The sequence below is a fragment of the Kryptolebias marmoratus genome, linkage group LG3 (genome assembly GCF_001649575.2).
Source record: "Kryptolebias marmoratus isolate JLee-2015 linkage group LG3, ASM164957v2, whole genome shotgun sequence".
NCBI lineage: Eukaryota > Metazoa > Chordata > Actinopteri > Cyprinodontiformes > Rivulidae > Kryptolebias > Kryptolebias marmoratus.
In genome coordinates, this window is record NC_051432.1 from 25,598,600 (window position 1) to 25,619,747 (window position 21,148).

A 21,148-nucleotide genomic window follows, 5' to 3' on the forward strand; every position below is an offset into this window, starting at 1 on the left:
CAGTCATAGTTGAGATAAATCAACAATTAAAACACTTTCCTGTTTATTTACCTAAATTCTTGTTGTTCATATGAGAGAGAGAGGAAAAATAAAATAAACAGTGCCAGATGATGCATTTTATTCTGCGGATACAGAATGTCACTATGAATACTTTGGCATTTTTACTTGAATATATTACTTGAGGATGTGCTGTCAGTTTCAGAGATTTCTTGATGGATCTTTTCTCCAGCTGAGACTGCTGTTCCTCGTCCCACTTGAAGCACACCGACCAGTTTCTGACCTCCATCAAGGACGTGATGTTTTCTTCAGTATCTTAGCTGTTCATAGGACTGCGCTCTTCTGGACAGAGATCTCTGAGGTTGTTCCTGGGATCTGTTGGAAGTCCCACAGTATCTTAGTCTCCTTAGGTGGAGTCTCCCACTTTGACTGGGACTTCTGGTCCATACTCATTACAGATGTTCCTGTACACTATTCCAGCCACTTGGTTATGGCGTTCCATGTATCTTTTGCCTGCCTTCATCTTACATCCTGTATTATATGCTGGACTGTCTCAGGGGCATCTTAACACAGCCTCCATCTTGGGTCCTGCCTGGTATGATAGACCCTGGCCTCTATTACTCTTGTGCTGAGGGCTCATCTTTCTATAATGGTTCCTCTTTCTCCTCTTCCACATTGGGTTTCTGCTGCCTGAGACATTCCCTCAGCAGGTCATCATGGGGGGCTTTCTTCCTGATGTACTTCAGGATCTTGGTTTCTACATCCTGTGTAGTGGCTCTGATGCCCCCCTCCTTTCTCTTAGTGTACGTTCTCAGGGTACCAGACTTGGGGTAAAATTGTAAGGAGCTTTCTCATCTTGATATCAGTGTCCTCCATCTCCTCCTTTGGCCAGGTTATTACACCAGCTAGATGTCTGATGGCTGATAAGGCATGCATGAAGAAAGCACTGAAGTGAAAGACACAAATAACAGCTTTGTATGGAGCAAAGGTAAGCACACTGAATACAGAGAAAGTAAATGACTTTATGAAAATCAGGTGAAATGATTATTAAACTAAAACCGAAGGAAAGGCTAACATGAAAACCCCCCCACAAATGATGACTTAAACAAAAGCTGAACATAAAAACTCATAAATCTTGAATTCTCAACATCCCCAAATGCATATTTTGTCTAGCCTTTGCCATAAAAACCACTCATTTTTGCTGTTGTTGCTGTTTTCATTGCAACTCCTAAATTCAACTAGTATTTTGTTTAAATCAACATTATTTTTTTTTCTTTCAGATTGTGTGTGTGCTTCCTGTTAATAGCAACACATAAAAAGTTTACCTGTGGCTATAAAGCATCCCTATTGATTTGATAATATATTTGCATTGGGACAAGTATTTCTCCATGTGCTTTTTTTTCTTTTAAATAGCATCTCAAACACCATAAATGTTCCTAATCTGAACACAAAGCTCTGGCACTTCTTCTTGGCAAAGCTGCAGCTACCATGCACATATGATACATGTTGACGAACAGCATTAAACGAAGAATCTAACGAACTCGTGACGGATGTTTGATCCGTGTTGCTGCTCTCATCAGGTTTGTGGAAGTCAAAGAAAAAAAGCCTCGGAGCTGAAATTCATCGGCTGCTCCATTTCACCTTATCTTTACACAACAACCCACAGCAACTATCAGGGTGTCTGTAAAACACAAATCCACCCCCCACCCCCCAAGCCTTCAGCCCTCAGGCTGAGTCATTGATGTCAGTCAGTAAACTGTAAATTCTCTCAAGAAGATGAACAGGCTGACCTGCATACAACCTTCACATTACTGCTCCTGAACCCACAGTGACTGCTTACAGTAACCAAGGGATGATTTAAAAACAAAACAAAAAACCTTTCAGTCAAATCTCAGCTGATGTTTACATACAAAAATGCTTGCTCCAGTCACCTCACATTAACTTCCATATCCTAACACCCCAGTTCAACTCCTTTACTCTTTCTTTCCAAATCTTTTATAAATCTTACACTTGAATAACTGGAAGTCTTATTCATAAGTGATGGGAGGATGGAAGAGGAGATGGATCAATGACTCGGGGCCTGCGGTAATAAGGGCGTGTCTACAGTCTGCTGTGGTGAAGGAGCTGAGCTCCTGATCCATTTACTGATCCATCGAAAAGTATACCCTTGTATGGTCATGAGATGTAGATGTTTGTATCAAGGATACAAGCAGCTTCCTTAATAAGATGGCTGGGCTTATTCTTATAAAGTAGAGCCACTGCTCGTCTGAATCAGTGGTGCTCAGAATCATCCGAGGTGGTTCACACATCAGATGAAGACACCTCCCTCTAGAGGATTTTTGGCACACCCCACTGGGAGGAAATCCTGGGGTACACCCAGACTGCACTGAAGGAATTATTTATCCTCTCTGACTTGGGAACACGTTCGGATCCCCCAGGAGGACCTGGAGTGTGTCTGGGGAAACGGATGTCTGGGTTTTCCTCCTGGACCCGTTACCTCTGTGTCCCAGTTAGGGGATATGAGGGAAAAAATGGATGGATGGAAACTTGGATGCAATCTGAGGTTTTTGTTTTCCATTTAAACACTTATATGATTGTCTGAAAGTGACAATCTGTTTTCCCAACAGAGATCTGGTAAAGCAGTGCTCTCGATCACCTTCAGTGGGGCTCTGTGTGGCTCCTTCAACGACACGTCTCTTTTTTTTTTTGATTATTTAAGGATACAAAAGCTAGTACTTTGAAACTGCTGTTAAGTTTAGTTTGCAGATTTACTGTATTTTGGCTGACACTGGCACTCTCACTCAGGTGTGTTTCTGCACAGGTACAGTCAGACCTTATCTGGATAAATACAGATTAAATAGTAAGAAATCCAACTCTCCAACAGTGTGGCTCCACTCCTGTGTTACATCCTGATTCATCGAGCCCAACATACACATTCTGTCTTGAGTAAAAATAGAAAAATATGTCCGGTACGATCTCTGCTTTTATTTATCAGCCTTAAAGCTGCGTGCACGAGACAGAGGTAGTGACGGAGCAGAAGAGTTAGTGAGGAAGGCTGCTGTGAATCGCAGTAAAATGTGGCAACCTTGTGTCAGTTAGCCTGACTGAGGCAGAGACTCGGTTCCATTATAGCAGATTGAAATCTCCACCGGAGCGTGGAAGGGAGTAATGTGCTGGTTATATGGCCTGAACTGTGATGGATATATACACATGCAAACGGCATCAATAAAGTCGCTGGTGGAAAGCATCAGTTTTTTTTTTCTGTTTTAGAAATGTGCAAGAATTGCACATTTGCAATAAAAATAACAAAAAGGTGATAAAAATGGTTTCAAAGAATGACTTATCCAACCCCATATGTGAGACTGTTAGCTTTGAATCTGCAATGATTTATTCACGAGCCGCACGCAGGAAGGTCTGAGAGAAGGGCAATCTGTTCCTGTCTTTTCGGCATTATCCCTCGCTGCCACCGTGACTTCTGCCAACACGACTCTCCTCTTCCAGCAGCTGCCAGATTCTGTGGGAGCTGAACCCAAATGGAAACTCAGAACCAGACATGCTGGGTCCGTTCAGGAGCTCTGAGGCAGACCATAAACAACCGTAAGATGGACGTCGGACCAGTGTTCAGAAATAAAGTTTAAAGGTTTGTGTGCTTTAAGGCATCAAAGAAAATGAATGTCAAATGTAGCTTTTGATGCCAAATACCAGTAATTTACCGAAAGAATGTCCAATTTCTGTTTTTTTTTTGTTGGTATTATATTTAAGTTCTGATTTTTATGGTTCAGTAGAACTCAGTGAAGTCAGCGATTTGTCCTCATTTAAGTTGCTTTTTCTCATCATTTCAGTCTTCATCCTTTGTCCTGGCCTAACTTGTAAACAACTATTTCTACAAAAAAAAACCTTTTTTTTGTATTAAATGTACTTATTTCTGCCCCTGATCCTTTCGTATCATGACAACAGTTGTCAAACGTAAAGGTTTCTCGTTGCTGCTTTCCCAAACAGCAGCAGCACTACGGTGCAGAAACTCTGAGGTATAGTTTTAGGTTTTTCTGTTTGTTGAGTTTTAATTTTCATATCTAACTTTCCTGCGGTGTGTTAGTAGCTGAGACTCATCCCCAACACATACTCTGAGTGCTAACTAATCGAGCAAGATCTGTTTTTAAATTTAAAATTTTAAAATACTATTGGAGCCAACTCTGTTTGTCTGTTAGCAAAATATCTCATGAACCACTTGATGGATTTGAATGAAACTTTCAGAAAGTAATCACTGGATGTACATCTACAACACATTAGCTTTTCGAGTCAAGTCACTTCAAGATGGCTGCCACAGCTAACTGATTTTACCCAGCCCCAAAATGGCTTTATCTCTGTCAATTTTACAGATATTGAGCTAAAACCTGGTGTGGTAGTAGTTGAGAGTCATCCTCTACTTATACTTTGAGCTCCAAGATTTCATTAAACCAAAGCAGATAGCTCTGTTCCTTCTTATAAAAGGCAGCGGGTAATATGCAAAAAGTTAGTTTTTTATTCATTATATTTTTATGTTCTGTGTAAAATCTGCTTTCCCCTGACTTCTCCTTTGGGCAGGTTTCATATAAAAAGCTCTCTCTCACCTCTTTAATAAATTTATATCAGTTCCAGTCAAACAAAGGAGCCAGCGGGCAGAAGCGCGCTCGTGGTGCGCGTGCGCGTGCCCGTCCCAGCGGCTGCAGGAGCTCCATCAGAGAGCTGACAGCAAACTTCATGCAGGTTCTGCAAGTCACACACACACACAGAGACAGAAGTTCATCAGGAAGTTTCCGGGTCAGAATCAGGTCCGGACTGCTGGGTCCGGATCGGAGCCGCGGCTCGTTCGGCAGCACGAGTCTGCAGCACGCGCTGAATCCGGAACCACTATGACCTGTTTGGGCTGTGAACCTGATCACTGAAGCACTGAAAGACTGAAGGGTTCCAGCAACAGGAGCCGCTAAAAGACTTGTGTGACGCAGCAGAACAATCGGATTAAATATTGGATTTTAGGGACTCTTTCCTCCTTTTCCCTCCTTTTTCTCGTCTTTCTGTTTGTTTTAAAGGACAAAGAAGAAAGAAGCAAGCCTGCAGAGGAGATGCCACTCATCGCTTTTCTCCTGATCCTCACTCTCTCCTGCACACGTGAGTTAGTTTGTTTGTTTGTGTAATTTTATTAGCATTTTCCAGGGACGTTTACTGAGGTGAAACATGTCAATTTAAATAAAGTTTTTTTTCTTTTGAAAAACATATTTTTTTCTGAGTCCAACTTTAGAGACATGACTGTCCATAGTGCAGTACAGGGGACATGTGGACATTGTCCAAGTACTGCTTAGAACTGGGTCAGGGTTCTACAAGAACTGGTTGGGATAAAAAGATACACACATTTTAAATCAGGGCTCCATAAAGCATCTTCTGTTCACTTATAAAAACATGTTATTAAGTTGTTTCTTGTAAAACTTTAATTTCACATGTTTTTATCCCACACTGCAGAAAGGGGAGAATGTTTGACTGTTACTAAGATACCTCATTAACCAGTGGACAGATTTTATTGAAACTTTTAAAAAGCAATCATTCAGTGTATGTCTACAACTGGTTACTTTTTGGAGTCAACATGATTCAGCTGACCTTTAAAAAAAACTGGCTATAACGCTGTCAGTTTTACAGATATTAAGCTAAAATTTGATGCGGTAGTAGCTGAGAGTCATTAACAACACGTACTTTGATTGTGACGACTTGTGTAACATTATTTTCACAGTTTGGCCAGAACGTCCACAACACGGTCATCTCTCAGCATAAATCTAAAATGTCTAAAACTGTGGCATATAAGCTGGTAGGGGATATGCATTCTTTCAAGGAATGCTAAGTCTTTGCACTGTTATTGTTGCTTAATTGCAAGCTAAATTGTTAGCATATCCTCTGAAGCAGTTTCATGAACAAAAGATTCAAAACTCACTTCTACATGAAACGAAAACTGGAGAGAGGGCAAATAAATTATTAGAGGCTCCTGTTTTGGTGCAAGGAGCCATTCAAGTGTGTCCTGAAAAAAAAAAAACCAAGAAAGGAGGCTTTCTTGGTTGTAGGCATAAAATAGCCAACAGTAAATTATTCACAGGGCCCATCTGCGTTTACTTGTGAATATTTTTAGAGTATGAACACCACACACACTATCTGAGGTAGCTGTCACTGTAAGATGTTCCTGTGGTCGCTTTTACATTCCAACCTGTGAAACAAAAACACACATTTCATTTTTCTTGTGATGCAAAAGAATCATTCTTACAAAACATGGTTCGTGAGGTAGTTTGTGTAAGTTCGATTCTTTTCATGCTTCTGATAAAATAATCAAAAACAGTGAAGGCTTGAGTTAAAGAAGAGAAACTGTCACGTCTTTGGAAGGTTTTTGTTTGAATCATCTTGAGGAGAACACTGAGTTCTACAAGTGTGCATTTGTGAGGTGAGGAGGTTGAAAACCTTTAAAGCCACAGAAGGAAGACTGAAAATGGTTAAATGAATAATTTAAAAAAGAAAGGAAATACAGAGTTCATTAGGTGAATGGCTTCCAGTCTGTTCTAAGATACAATGTCCATGTTTTAACAAATGTGGAAAAATATTAATTGCGCGAAGTACATTCTATCAAACAAAGCTTTTTTTTCATCATAATTAATTTAATTTAATGAATTTAAGTTCAACTAACTGTGTGAATGATAATTAGACCGTTTTCCTGTTTATTTATTTGTCCATATGTTTTCTGCAATCTAATTTCTGCATATTTCCTGTTATTTTAGTCATTTAAACATCTAAACATTCACATCATTCGGGAGATGGCTGCTAAGACTTTAAATTTTGTAACTTTTATACTTTTCAGAACATTTAACTTTATGCATATGTCGAAGGACATCCGACAGAAAAACAACTGTTGAACTCAGAATACTTGTTCAATTTTGGTCCTCTGAAGCAACTTTTTGCTTCAAACTAGCCTTTTGCTGATTATAGCTACCAGTCTGCTGCTTTTAACTCGCCTCGTTCTCTAGTTTATTATTATATCATAGTTATCTTTGAATTTCTACACAGTTATTGACATGCTGTAGAGAATCACCCACATGTTAATACACCTCAGACCACTGAGCTTTAAATGAGACACATAATCACATATTTAGGCTCATTTTGAGTTTCCCATTCTTTCCCCTTCACTGTCATCTGTGATGGTAAATCTGTCATCATCTTTTGTTGAAATGAAACGTCATCTGAAGATATTTTCATTTAGTTTTAATTGATTCACTTGTCTTTTTGAGGAAGAGCTGAATCAGCAGGGTGCAGCTGTAAAAAGAACAGCTGCTGTCATTGCACGTAATCCTACAATAAAGGAAGGAAACCATTCCTGTGGCGCAGAGAGGAGAAACGTCTCGATATTTAATGCCCACTGTGCTCATCAGTTTGTTTGACAATGCAGACATGATGACGGCAAATGTCGAGAGAGTGCATCAGAAACATTTTGTCTGACTTATTCAAGCAATAATTTAGAGATGTAGAAACAAGAAGCTGCAAGGGATCGTCTCACAGGATGCATGAGTGGATTTCTGTTTGTTCTTTTGCTCTAAAACTCAGAAAAGCATCAGCTTGCACCCCTCTACCCCCCCCCCAACACACACACACACACACACCCACACTGGGAACATGTGATGAAGCCTTGATGCCTTGTGGTAAAAGTTCTTTGTTTACAGTCAACTTGCTTATAAACACACACACACACACAAACAGGAAGTGGAGTCAGTTGTGTGTCTGTGTGTACTTTATTGCTTAAATTAAATGAGGACACACTTTGCTCCTACTAGAGTTTGTGGTTTGCCAGAAGACAAACAAATGGCATTTTTTATGACATTAACTATTGAAGGACTGATGTGTTAGTTTGTGAATTACGTCAAATAAAAGATGTGTTTCTGATGGAAACGATGCGCTCTCAGACCGAGTGTTTTCTGTCTGGGTTTTGTCGTCAGACAGCAGAGCAGAGAATGCAGAGGAGCGACTGATGAACTACCTGCTGGGACCAGAGCGCTACAACAAACTGATCCGACCAGCCATCAATAAGAGTCAACAGGTCACCATCTCCATCCAGGTGTCTCTGTCTCAGCTCATCAGCGTTGTGAGTGTATCCTGTATACTATGTGTCCAACTCGTCTGGACGTGTCCACTGTATCTGTAGAAAAACAACATATCCACTTTTAGATCACAACTGTTAATCTGATGGAAGCAGAATTTTTTTTGGGAAATGTAAAAAATAATCAGTAGCAATACATAATACAGACCTTACCTGGGTACATACCTGATATGTGCCAGGTAAGTACCTGATCTATACCTGGTATTTACCAAGTACATATCAGATATGTATCCAAAAGCATCCAGATATACTCAGTAAATACCAGGTACATACAGTGTAAGTACCTGGCTGTATTATTTATTGCTACCAAATAAGCTTTCTGTTGTCATTCATAGGATTAAAAACCAAAAGAGGAAGTTTTTCACATTACTTGAAAAAAAAAATGTTTGTGATAGACAAAAATAATAAACTGAAACGGATAATATTAAGAACTTTAATTTTAAAACATACCAAAGCTAGAAGCACTCAGAGAGCGCAGACCTCCACTGAGGCCACGGCGTGATGGAAAATAGTTCGATCCGAATCATAATCTGGATCAGCACCAAAATTGAATCCACTGTTTTTTGTTTAAACCCCAACATTTCCTGCATTCATCAGTTTTTACCTGATCTTTGCTGACAGACAGACAAACAAACCAACGAGAAACAGAACCTCCTTGGCGGAGGAAACAAAAGGGTCACATGTGGGAGCAGAGACAAGTTCTTAACAAAGAGGTTACCTGGGACCTTGACCTTTGACCCTATGAACACTGAAATCAACAGGCATCACCTTTGAGCCATGAGGTGTCCAGCTGTGCAGTTTGACATTCCTACATTACAGTGCTGCAGAGCTCCTACACAGACAGACAGACGGATGCTTCTGAAAACACAACCTCCTAGGATCATGGTGTCTTGCTTCAAAATGTTAAATATTACATGCACTCTCTCATTGTGTTCTGTAACGGATTGAATTTGATCTAACTTGGCTTAATAGTGCTGCAATGTTGACAACAAAGTTAAATACCAAAAAAAAATCACTTCACAAATGTTTTTTTCTTTCTTTCTTTTGTTTTCCCAGAATGAGCGAGAACAGATAATGACCACCAACGTGTGGCTGTTTCAGGTACTGTCAGTCTTCCTTCAACACTCTGCATGTTCAGGATTTTCCTCAGTAATGGAGCTGAGGACCCTCCCTGTCTGCAGGAATGGAACGACTACAGACTGAGATGGGATCCGGACAAATATGAAGGCGTCAAGAAACTGAGAATCCCATCCAAGCTGATCTGGCTTCCTGACATCGTACTTTACAACAAGTGAGTGTGAGCACCTCATCCACCGAGGAGATGAAGATGCAGGTGTTTAAATAGAATAAAATGAAATGAAAACCTACTTCTAAAATAATGGGGATTTTACTACTAACCTCAATGTCTCTTTAAATGTTTTTAGGGTTTGAGTGATATGACTATTATGTTATCAGTTTTAATTTCTACAGAGTATCATCATTGTCCAGTTTTCTGTTCAGGAGGAAGCTCAGAGTTCTGACTCTTCTCAGAAACTCAGAAACTCTTACAATGTTGAACTAGATGTTTAATAAAGTTGATTGTGAAGTCAAAAACAAAAATCTTTAATCAAGTATTTGTCGTTCACACTGTTGTTTTCCTGTCTGGAGTTTCTTCCAAACGGTTTTTGGACTGTCATTACTACAGCACTACTTTAGTCCTTGCATGTCTCCTTATGCATCCTTTGCCTTTTTTGACCCGTTTTGCATTATCTTTGTCTTTTTTGCCTTTTTCATGCCTTCTTATTCTTTTTCCATATTTCTGATTTTCTGTCCGTTTTTGTCCGTCTTTTCTTCTTCAGTTTTAATTAACATTGAAAGAAAGATCAGCTATTATTCATTCACTTTCACCTTTTTCAGTAAATTTCTTTAGTCTTTCAGCACTCAACAGTCACACTGCATTTTTTATTTTTTTATTTTTTAGCTTTTCTCTACTCATCTCAACATTTTCCTTTTTCTCCACACCTACCACAGTGCTGATGGCGTATACGAGGTTTCCTTCTACTGCAACGCTGTGGTCTCCAACACCGGGGACATTTTCTGGCTCCCTCCGGCGATCTACAAGTCAGCCTGTCCCATTGAGGTGCAGAACTTTCCCTTTGACCAACAAAACTGCACCCTCAAATTTCGCTCCTGGACGTACGACCATACTGAGTTGGACCTCATCCTCACCAGTGACTTTGCCAGCCGTGACGACTTCACACCAAGTGGGGAGTGGGACATTGTTTCACTGCCGGCACGCAAAAATGAAGACCCCAACGACATCACCTACCTCGACATCACCTATGACTTTGTCATCAAGAGGAAGCCTCTGTTTTACACCATCAATATGATCATCCCCTGTGTGCTGATCACCTCGTTGGCCATCCTGGTCTTCTATCTGCCGTCAGACTGCAGAGAGAAGATGACTCTGTGCATCTCGGTGCTGCTGGCGCTCACCGTGTTCCTGCTGCTAATATCAAAAATAGTGCCACCCACCTCTCTGGCTGTACCACTCATAGGTTAGTTATGTTTTTGAGTTTTTTAGGTGTATACTATTTTAAACTATCTTTAGTTGTCTGTCTATGTTCACTGAAACCGTAACATAAACAGGCAGTTACGGTACATGATTGTCTGCCTTTTGTGGTAGCAGCTAATAACTGAAAACAAGAGACTGCGAGTAGACTTTCAGTGGAACTGCAGACGTGTTTTTACATGGTGACATCTCATGTTTGTTTTTTCTCTGTCTCATTATTTCTAAGGCAAATACTTGATGTTCACCATGGTCCTGGTCACGTTCTCTATTGTAAGCACCGCCTGCGTCCTCAACGTGCACCACCGCTCCCCTTCCACCCACTACATGCCGGACTGGGTCAAACACCTCTTTTTAGTCCGACTCGCCACTTTCCTCCTCATGAAGCGCCCAGGCTCCTCCAAAGTCCGCGACAAACTCTGCCGGAAGTTCGCCGTCCGGAACGCCGTCTGTAAAACCAAATTTCCAAGCAGCTCAGGCAGGAGGCAGCACTCCGACATCAGACTGGGTGGAGTCCAGTCAGACTATGTTAATGAAGACTTTGCACGCAGGTTTTGGTGGAAACAGACTGAAATTCCCGATGGCCGGAGTGGGATTTCAGACTTCCAGGAGCAGTGGGATGAAGAACTGGAGGAGGCGGTGGATGGAGTGAAATATATCACTGAACACATGAAAATGGAAGACGACGATGAAGGGGTGAGGAGGAGATAAAGCTCTGGAAACAGACGGGAGAGGAGGAGTACAAAGTGAAAAGAATAGATGTCAGAGATTATTAGAATGAAGGAAGAAAAGATATTTAAAAGCAAATTATGGAGATGGACAAAGTCTGAGATCCAACAAGGAAGAGTGAGGAGATTAACAGGAAAGATGAGATATGGGCAAATCAAATCTTTAACTATTTAACATTTCATTTTCTGTGGGGTGTCAAATGTCAAGTAACATGTTAAAAACATTTAGCATTTGAACAGGTGCACTTTGTTACATTTAGCTCCTCCATAACATTGAAAATTAGGGGTGATTTAACATTTACACTTTGATTTAGACATTTAGATTTAAAAATTTAGATTTACCTTTTTACAAGTAGATTTTGAATATTTAAATGTATTTGTAACTTTTATTATCTGCAGTTAAATGTGACCTATTTCCTTTATTACTGGCACCTCATAAATTTCAGTCTGTCAGTCATCTATTTAAATCTGGAATGATCCAAATCCTTAAAAAAATAAAAATAGAAATCTGCACACTCTTACATCTAAACTTCAAACATGTTTCTAAGATGTAATTTCTCATGGCAGAATTTTTTGTCAAGTTTTTTATTTATTTAACTTTTACTGTTGATATCAATCATCTGTTGTTAAAAATAGACCCTGACACACTCCGGCTTGCCTAAAAACCTTTCCAGCCACTGCTGATGAATCACTGCTCCTGATTAATAAACACTCTTAAAGGAGTTGACTGTTCAGGGCAGGAGTTCTGCAAGCTGACACTTTAAAAATAGATGAACTGGGAGCACTTAAATTAAAAATAGCATGTTGTTCCAAGCTGATATGATGCGACCCTTCCTTTAACAACCTGTCACAGTTTAAACCTGTTGGTTTGGTTTCAGATCATCGAGGACTGGAAGTACGTAGCCATGGTGATAGACCGTCTTTTCCTCTGGATCTTCATCTTGGTGTGTGTGGTGGGAACTCTCGGACTCTTCATGCAGCCGTTGTTCCAAAGCTACAACACACCCGCAGCAGATGACACAGAGTGAGTCACACATGCTGCAAAACACACATTAAAAAACACTCAAATACACTTTCAGTTCAAAAAAAGTCAATTAAGTTACTAAATGTAACTATTTTTGATTTCCATAATAAATTGTTCATTATTCTGCAATGATTTCATTATTTGAAATATATTTCTCTTAACCAGAAGCATTTGGTTCTATTCCGATTGTTTCACAAGGAATTACACTGATTCATAACAGCTTAAATACTGCAAACAATTACACTTTTCTTTTAAATTGTGATTTTCACTTTTGTCACATTTCAAATCTACGATTTACAAAATATAAGAAAACACATTTTTAACCCAAAAGTAACAATAAAGTTAAGCAAAATGTGATGAAATATAGCTGCCATCCTAGTGCTAATTAAACTCTTTAAACTCTTTTCATTTCAGCTTGAGTAAGTTCGATCTGTTTATTTATTTGATAAGGTTGCTTAGCGGTGACGGCCATCTTGAATTGGGCTACCTTCAAGTGTTAATGTGTTAGAGTGTACAGTCAATGATTGCTTTCATTAAAATCAGTCCAGTGGTTTAAGAGATATTTTGCTAACAGTACTGACAAACGTATATGCACACACGAGCAAAAACATTATTGCCTCTTGCCTTTCAGCGGCGGGCAATAATAAACAACTTTAATGCTTGTCTTTTTTTTTTTGCTAAATAACACCTATTTATATTCATATTTACTTTGTTGTGTTTTTCTCTTCATAGATATGGAGATTTCTAGGAATTCTGGGACACATTAACGAAAGATAAGCATCTCACTTGAAGCTTCGAGAAGCTAAAGCCCATTTGGTGTTGAGCTGTAGCTTTTGGTTGGATCTGACAGCCTAATCTGAGCAGTCAGCTATACTTGATGGGTCTGAAAGAGTGGACTACAAATCAGATTCTTGGTGCTTCCAAACCTCGACTCTGCAAACAACTGAGACACTGAACTCCATCACAGGCGCAGCAGCATTTACCACATTTCTACTTCTCAAAAGTTAAGCAACTTCTGTCAAGAGGAACTATTGCAGACTGCCCCCCCCATTTATTATAAATGTAGTTATTTGAGATTCATTGTTCTCGTTTGGGCAGCCTTCGTGGCTTCACAGACCCTCTGCAGTCTCTTCACACTGCAGCTCTCGTGAGGTCAACTCTCCTCTGCAGCACTGCTGATAAGAAAATTCCATGAACGTTTAAACTCTTTGTTCGTGGCGTTACGATGCAGTGGATTAGAATTTCTCCTCTCTCCACATTATCCAAACTGAGATTTATTGTCACCAAGTGGGAACATTCTGTCATTTTCACCTTTTTTCTTCATTAAAATTTTAATGCACCATCTCCCTTTCTCTCTTTCTTCCTCAGTGGTTTGTGCTTTATTTCCTCTGTCCATCTCCTCAGCAGCAGCAAAGGGACAGATTCTGTCCACACTTTCTGTCTCACTTGCTTTGCTCTTTTCTTCATTGTAAGTTTTTTTTTTGTGCCAAGTCAAGTTGTCTAAACATTTTGAAATCTTAAAATGTTTCAGTGTGCAGGATTTCTCTCTGCCCAGCTTTACTCTAAGCTGAACAATAACAGCAGGAGGTCAGCAGCCAAAGGTTAAAGTAGCTGAACTGATCTCACAGCAGGAGACCGGAGTTAAAAACAGAGAGCATTTATTATCTTCAGTGATGGGAAGAAACGACGTCCTTCAGATTCTGAACCTGAACCTGACGGCTTGTGGGCTGACAAGGTTGGCAGAAAGTTGTCAAAGTATTTAATCACATAAAAACAGCAATGAACACAAATGTGATGGGTTTTATTTGAACTTGTTTTTGTTTCAGGGAAACTTTCAGAAAGTAATCATTGGATGATCAAATCTACAACTGATAGCCCCATTTAAGATGACCACCAAAGTCAACTGACTTTAAAAAACACAAAAGTGCTATAATTCAGGTAATTGTACAGATATTGAGCTATGATTCAATATGGTAGTATCTGAGAGTCCTCCTCAGTGCTTACTTTGTTCGTGAAATCTCAGGATATTGCATGAGATTGTACATAACATTATTTCAAGGTTTTAACAAAATGGTTCCAACTCCATCATTTCTCAACACAAGATAAAAAGGTGGCGGGCAATATGCATTTCTTTAAGGAATACTAGGCCTTTAAATTGATCTAAAATAAAATATTTTAGCAGACTTCTTCTTTTAAATTAATTAAGATAAGAAACTGACATTATTCATATAAAATTTTATTTAGGGTCTTGTCTTGGTCCATAGGAAGTGGGAAAGGTCAAAACCAAATCCAGCTTGAAATCCTGTTAGCTGTTATAGATGAGTGTTTGTTAATGAACTCTCGGTTGTTAAGACTCAGTGTAGAAATCCTTCCTCGGTTTGATGAGAGAACACATGCTTCGCTCCACTGAATCGAGTGTTTCTGTGTGTTTTTGGAAATGCATATTCCAAATGATTGAACCACATCTCCCCTCAGAGGCTCATTTCTAGTGAAAACACCAGCATCATTTTCCTGTCACTAGCCTCTGAAGACAGAGGACACAGTTTCGTTTGATGCAGTGTTGCATGAATGAACACACATGCACACATCCCTCCCCCCACACATGCATTCACAATAGACCATAATAAGATTTAAAGGGCCCAAATCCTTTATCTCAGCAAAAGTGGAGTACTGACTCCTGACCTAGAGTCACAACATCAGCAGAAAACCACCAGCCTCTGGTCCAGTGGACAGTTATCGACAAAACACATATTTATTGTTGTCCCCCTGGCTTGTGTGTGTGTGTGTGTGTGTGTGATATCAATTTAAAGCAGACAGAAGAATGAAGCTGACAGAATTCTGTTTGTGTGTGTCAAGGAACAAGACAAAGACAAAGCAAGTCATGCTGAGCTGTTAGATTTTGGTCTCTAATATTCTATTTAAATCAAATCAACTATTTAACGCCCGATGCTGAAGGCGAAGCAGCATTAATGGTTTGCTCGTGTCTCTGTGTGTGCATGTGTGTTCATTTATCTGTACTGTTGGCAAAATATCTCATGGAACAAAGGATGGATTTCAACGACACTTCCAGGAAGCAATCAATGGATGCATATCTACACCTGATTAATTTTTAGAGTAAACCACAGCTAAGCACAAACATCGCTGTAATTCAAGCAGTCTTACAGATATGCAGCTAAAATTTGATTGAAGAGTGATTCCCAACACATACCCCAAGCACAAACCTGATCATGTGAGATCTGTTTGGAAAACTTTACCATCAACTATTGGAGACTGAGAGAGTGTTTCTGTGTTGGTAATCTGTCTGGGATGTCTATATCTTCAGTTTTTTCTGCTGAGGGAAGCATTTCTTAGCTGTAACTTGATATTGTAGGAGCTTTCTCGTAAAAGAATAAAATTTCCTGAAGCTCCTGAGCTCTTATTTTTTTCCAGATACGTTAGTTTTTGACTTACTTACAGTGGGAAATATACCAAAGTAAACTACCAGCAGATTTGTAGTCCTATGCCCTGCAATAATTGCCAGTGTCAGCTGATGTCTGAGTCATGCTGGCTAATTTAGTTTCCCGTGTTGTTAAGTCTTTTCAGGTGACCTTCCAAAACAAGTAGGATTTGTTAGCCCCCACTGCAGTGATCCACAGGGCACATTATTCTGTCTACCAGTGCAGTGCCTGAGGATGGGAACACCATGCAGTTTACACACACAAACCTGAACTTGTGCCAGATTCCATCTTTCAGATCTGTGTTTTTCTTTTTTTTTTCTCTCCTTCTCATTATTCTTCATTTCTCCCCACCTCCTCCTCACCCTTCCTTGTTCTTTCTATCTACTGTCTCCATGCACTCTTTTCCATTTTATCATAAATTATGTGTGGAGAAGAAAGAACTAAAAATACATCTGTGATAAACCCAATTATCTGTTCCTGTTCATGCTACACACCCGACTAAGTAAGTATGCAAAAAAAAAATAAAAAATGCCAGCCTTCTTTATGAATTCCTGCTCATCTGTGCTCAAGCAGTCATGTACTGATTGGTGAATGAGCTGAATGGTGTCCAGCTGTTGTTGTTTGGTCTGAAAATCAAATAAAACAACGCTGCACACTGCAGTTTCTGCAACAATGCAGTGTAAATGCTGAGTGTTGAATGACTGTGCTGAATTTTGCTGAAGAAGCTGAAACTGAGTTGTTAAAGCTAAATAAAGCTAAAAGAAGCAGAACCCTAGCTAAAACCTAAAAGCAGCAAAGCGTTAGCTAAATATAGCAAAACACTGCTTAATATAATTGTAACACAAAGCTACCTGAAAGCTAAAAGTAGCCAAAAGCTAACTAGAAGTTAAAAAAAATGCAAAAAAATGGAGCAAATCATTTGCTAAAAGCAGTAAAATGCTAGATAAAAGTAGCAACAGACTAACTAAAGTAGTAAAAGGCTAGTTAAAAAGCTAAAAATAGCTAAACATCTCGCTAAAATCAGGGCAAGTTTGCTGAAATAGAATTAAAAAAAGAACAATGTTTCAGATCTGGGTGTATTTCTATGGGGAAATATTTATAAATAAAGTTAAACATAATGGAAAAAATAAAAGTACACAAAGTATGCAGAAGTATTTAGACTGAAAAAAAACCCATGGAGTTTCCAAATGTTTTTATGTCTTTTAATTTAAACAAAACAAACCAGGAAAACCGTGTGAATGCTGAATCAGTTTTCACACTATTAAAATCATCAACAAAGTTAGACTCCAGCAGATTAGAAATGTGCTGAACGTACAACATATTTTTAGCTGGGAGAAATTACTTTTCCCAGATGAGCCTGAAGTGTTGGCTTTTAGGTTTTCACTCTGTCTCTGTGGCTCTTCCAGATATCAGCAGCTAGGCATGATGAATCAAGTCAGTCCCTCCCACCGGATCACCCACTTCAGCTGTTTGATCTGTCTGTGTGTCAGCTTACACATGTGTGTGTGTTTAAAATTCTGGTGGAGATGATCACAAGAGACATCAGCACTGAGACATCAATTTATGATAACAAAAAAAATTACTTATTACTAATTAAAAATTAAAACAACACTAGTATGTTTAAAAGAACCATCCATTCAGGTCTTCAATGAGCCCGTACAGCAGTGACATATTTCACTTGACAAACTAAATTTAATCTTTGGCTTTTGACTAAATTTTGAATATCAACACATGTAAAAACATCTCAACTGTTGACAGCACATTTTAATTGTACTCCCCATCCCAGATTACTGTCGCAGCAGCAATAAAAGCTACCCAGCTCTGCAGATGGAGACGACTGTGATGCTCTTAGACAGTACTTATGATGTTTGAGCCTGTTGGACTTTTCTTTCTGCCTGTGGCTCCGTTTCATGGATCAGATGCTTCTTTACTCTTTAGAAGAAGACAGAACAAACAACTTTCCAGCTGTCAGATTTATGCTCACCAGTTTGAAATCATTAATTATTATTATTATTATTAATTATCGCCCACTGCTGAAGGCAAAGGGACAATAATGTTTTTGCCCATATCTGAGTTTGTTTGACTATAACATTAGCAAAATTTGTCATGAACCTGTGAAAGGATTTTAATAAAACTTTCAGAAATGTGCAGACTATCATGTATGGAAGTGGGATGTTATTTATGGAAAAAGCTGGTGCCATCAATGTGATTAATTGCAGTTCCTTTCAGCATGAGACAACCTACTTTTGAACAACATATATTAGACCATCTGACATTTTACTGTCCTGGGAGCAAATTCATTATTGCAAAAGCAGCACAAAATCACGGGAGCATGAACTTGCGTGTTCCTGTGTGGATGTTCCATTCAGGCTCAAACTGAAAATATGTCTCCCTGCTGCTGACGTAAATCATTCTGCTGTGGGTCTATACTGCGCCACAAGCAGCAGGGAACTCACTGTAGGTCTGTGTGGGCAGAGACAAACAAATTATTGCTTTGCTCAATCAAACAAATGAACAGATGTGTGTGTGTGTGTAGGTGTTTGCATTAAGCTTTTAATCCTCCGTTCAAAAACAAGATTTTTTCTCTTGGCACACCCCGTGTCATTTGATGAAGGCACAAAAAGTTGTTTTGACAGATTTTATGTAAAGAAAAAAAAAATCTATAACTGGGTCCAAACTTAACCTGTGTGCTGGTTTCTTGTTTTATTTTTACAATCTTTAAATGTTCAAGACAAAACTGTGTGCAACTGTGCTCCAAAGTACTTATTACTTTATATCCAGAGGCAGCAGCAGAAACATTCCTGAGTCAGTAACTCACCTTTTATTGCAAACTGCCGAAGGCAAAGAGGTGATAATGTTTTTGCTTGTGTGTGTTTGCATGTTTGTTTGCCTGCAGCCTCTGCAAAATATCTCATGAACCAGTGGAAAGATTTGAATGAAACTCTCAGAAAGTAATTATTGAAGGTACATTTACAACTGTTTCACTTTTGGAGTCAATTCCATTCAAAATGGCTGCTTCAACTAATTATTAGGAAACACAAAAATGGTTATAAATCAGTCAATTTTACAGATATCGAGCTAGACTTTTAGATAGTAGTCAGTGGGTCATTCACGATACACAGACTGAGCACTAACAGGTTTAGCAAGATCGCACATAACGTTTTTTTTTTTTAGGTTTGATCAAAATGGCTACACCTCCATCATTTCTCAATAAAAGATTATCTTAGTCCAAAACTCTGGCATGAAAGGCAGTGGGAAATATAAATTATTTCAAGGAATACTAGGCCTTTAATTCCTAAATGAATTAGATGTTTTTCATTTTTTCAGACACATTTTCCTCGCTCAGTAAATAAAGTTCCAGGGTTTTGTTCTCCTGCTAAGCAACAACAGTAACACACGGACACAGGAACCAGGCCTCAAGTGACCAAACAATCCTGACATTTCAGCTGAGTGTAAATGTTTGACATTCTTATTATTTACATTAGGGCCCAGACACTGACATGACTGAGAGTTCCAGTCACAGAAACCGCCTCTTTTTGTTTAATTTCCTTTGCACCGTGTCATTTGGATTACATTTCTGCATACAGTATGTCTAAAGTAATATTTAATTAAGGTAATATTACCAAGTTTGCCAAAAACAGAACAAATACTTTTGTATGTTTTTTGTAATAGCTGTTTAAAAAAATCTTTGTGTAAATAATATAACACTAAACAAATCAAAATTTCTAATTGACCAAAATGCCGTTTTTGTTTTGTTTTTTTGTTACAGATTCCAACACCTCACCCCATCTCTCCAAGGCCTGGTATATTTATTGAAACTTTCAGAGAGTCTGGTTCACCTCCCATCATTTCTGAATGCTGTTGCATGTTTTCATGAGCTGTACATCATTTGTGTGATACATTGCATCAGATTGCCACGTTTTGGAGAAAAAGAATGTTTTTGAGGAAAATTGATGTTATTTGGTGGAAACAGGATGCATTCTTCTGTCCCTGACCTCTTTTCTTCACAAGGCTATGCTGTCTTTCCCCCTCCTTGACCTCATATTGAAGACATAATATTTACATTCCTGCCTCTTGGAAGCTCTCAGAAAGCCTCTCATCACCTTGACTCCATCAAGCTCACTCCAGTGAGATGATTATACCAGGGAGTAAAAACAGAGCATCTGGATTCCCTCACTCAGGGTTGGAAATAAAAGCACTTGTCTTGGCCAGGAGATGTGGTGCAGATATGTGGCCGTAAATAATTCAGCATGGGCTAAAAGTCCTAGCGAGGCAGACGGATATTTTTATGTGTTTTACTGGAAGAAGAAAGATGGCTGTGGCGTATGTTGTATGAACGGGAGCAGAAATAAAAAAAGTAGGCCGCAGGTATGTGAGGTGAAAGGAAATGGGTTGAAGAGAGAGCATGAAATGGGGAAAAAAATCTAGTCCAAAAGGATTTGAGAGGATTTTGAATTGAGCACTTTCAGTTTTTACAAAAAATATCATGAATAAAACATTTCAGGGCAGGACAGCAGGACATGTTAGGAAGCGTCACACTAAACAGTCCTGGCAGAAACACTGATTCGCACCCAGTTCCTCTTCTGAACTGCTTTACTAATAAGGCTGGCAAAGACAATCCCATCGTGATGCCACACTAAGAGCGCAGCATTTGTCAGATGGCAACACCAGCAACAGCAAAAGCACATTATCTGTGTTGTTCTTCGTCTGCTTCTCGTTGTCTGTCCTTTTCTGCAGCTTTCCTCTCTTTGGATTAAACAAACTGCTTCTGATTTCTGATTTAATAGAAATAAGAGGACAAATTTAATGTTGTTTTGATAGTTTTCTTGAGGAGAAACAAGCAGCTGTGACAGATCTAAGACAGGAGATGCATTGTTGCGATGCTTGTGTTACAGTCTGTGGGTTTTGTTTCTGTTTTTGTTCAGTTCTGCTTGATTTCTTACACTTTTTTATGTTCGTATTGCTGGTCTTTGTGTCTGTGTCGCTGCATTGCCTTATTTTCTTGTTTTTCTCCATTTTTTGTCCCTGATTGCCATCTCACTGCTTGTTGTTTCATTTCTTTTGTTAATTCACCAATGCCACTAAACTCTTTATCCTCCTGAGAACATGTATTCCTTTCAGTCCTTCCTTCTCTGTCATCACTTCATTATTCCCTTCATGCCTGTCTGATCTTGATTTTTTACACTTGATTCAGGTTAGCATTTGTTTTGTTTTGTTTTACAGTTCTTGCCTTGGCAGTGGTTTATATTTTATTAC

General features: G+C 39.1%; 1 protein-coding gene across 1 annotated transcript; it reads left to right on the forward strand.

The window, feature by feature from the left end:
• Positions 1-4,596: 4,596 nt before the first annotated feature.
• On the forward strand, positions 4,597-13,799 carry LOC108236332 (neuronal acetylcholine receptor subunit beta-2). The gene is made up of 8 exons (XM_017416907.3): positions 4,597-5,145; positions 7,995-8,140; positions 9,212-9,256; positions 9,337-9,446; positions 10,166-10,692; positions 10,933-11,399; positions 12,310-12,455; positions 13,188-13,799. Exons 1-8 carry the CDS (start codon positions 5,100-5,102, stop codon positions 13,201-13,203), a joined length of 1,503 nt encoding a protein of 500 aa, XP_017272396.1. The 5' UTR covers positions 4,597-5,099; the 3' UTR covers positions 13,204-13,799.
• The last annotated feature ends 7,349 nt before the right edge of the window (positions 13,800-21,148 follow it).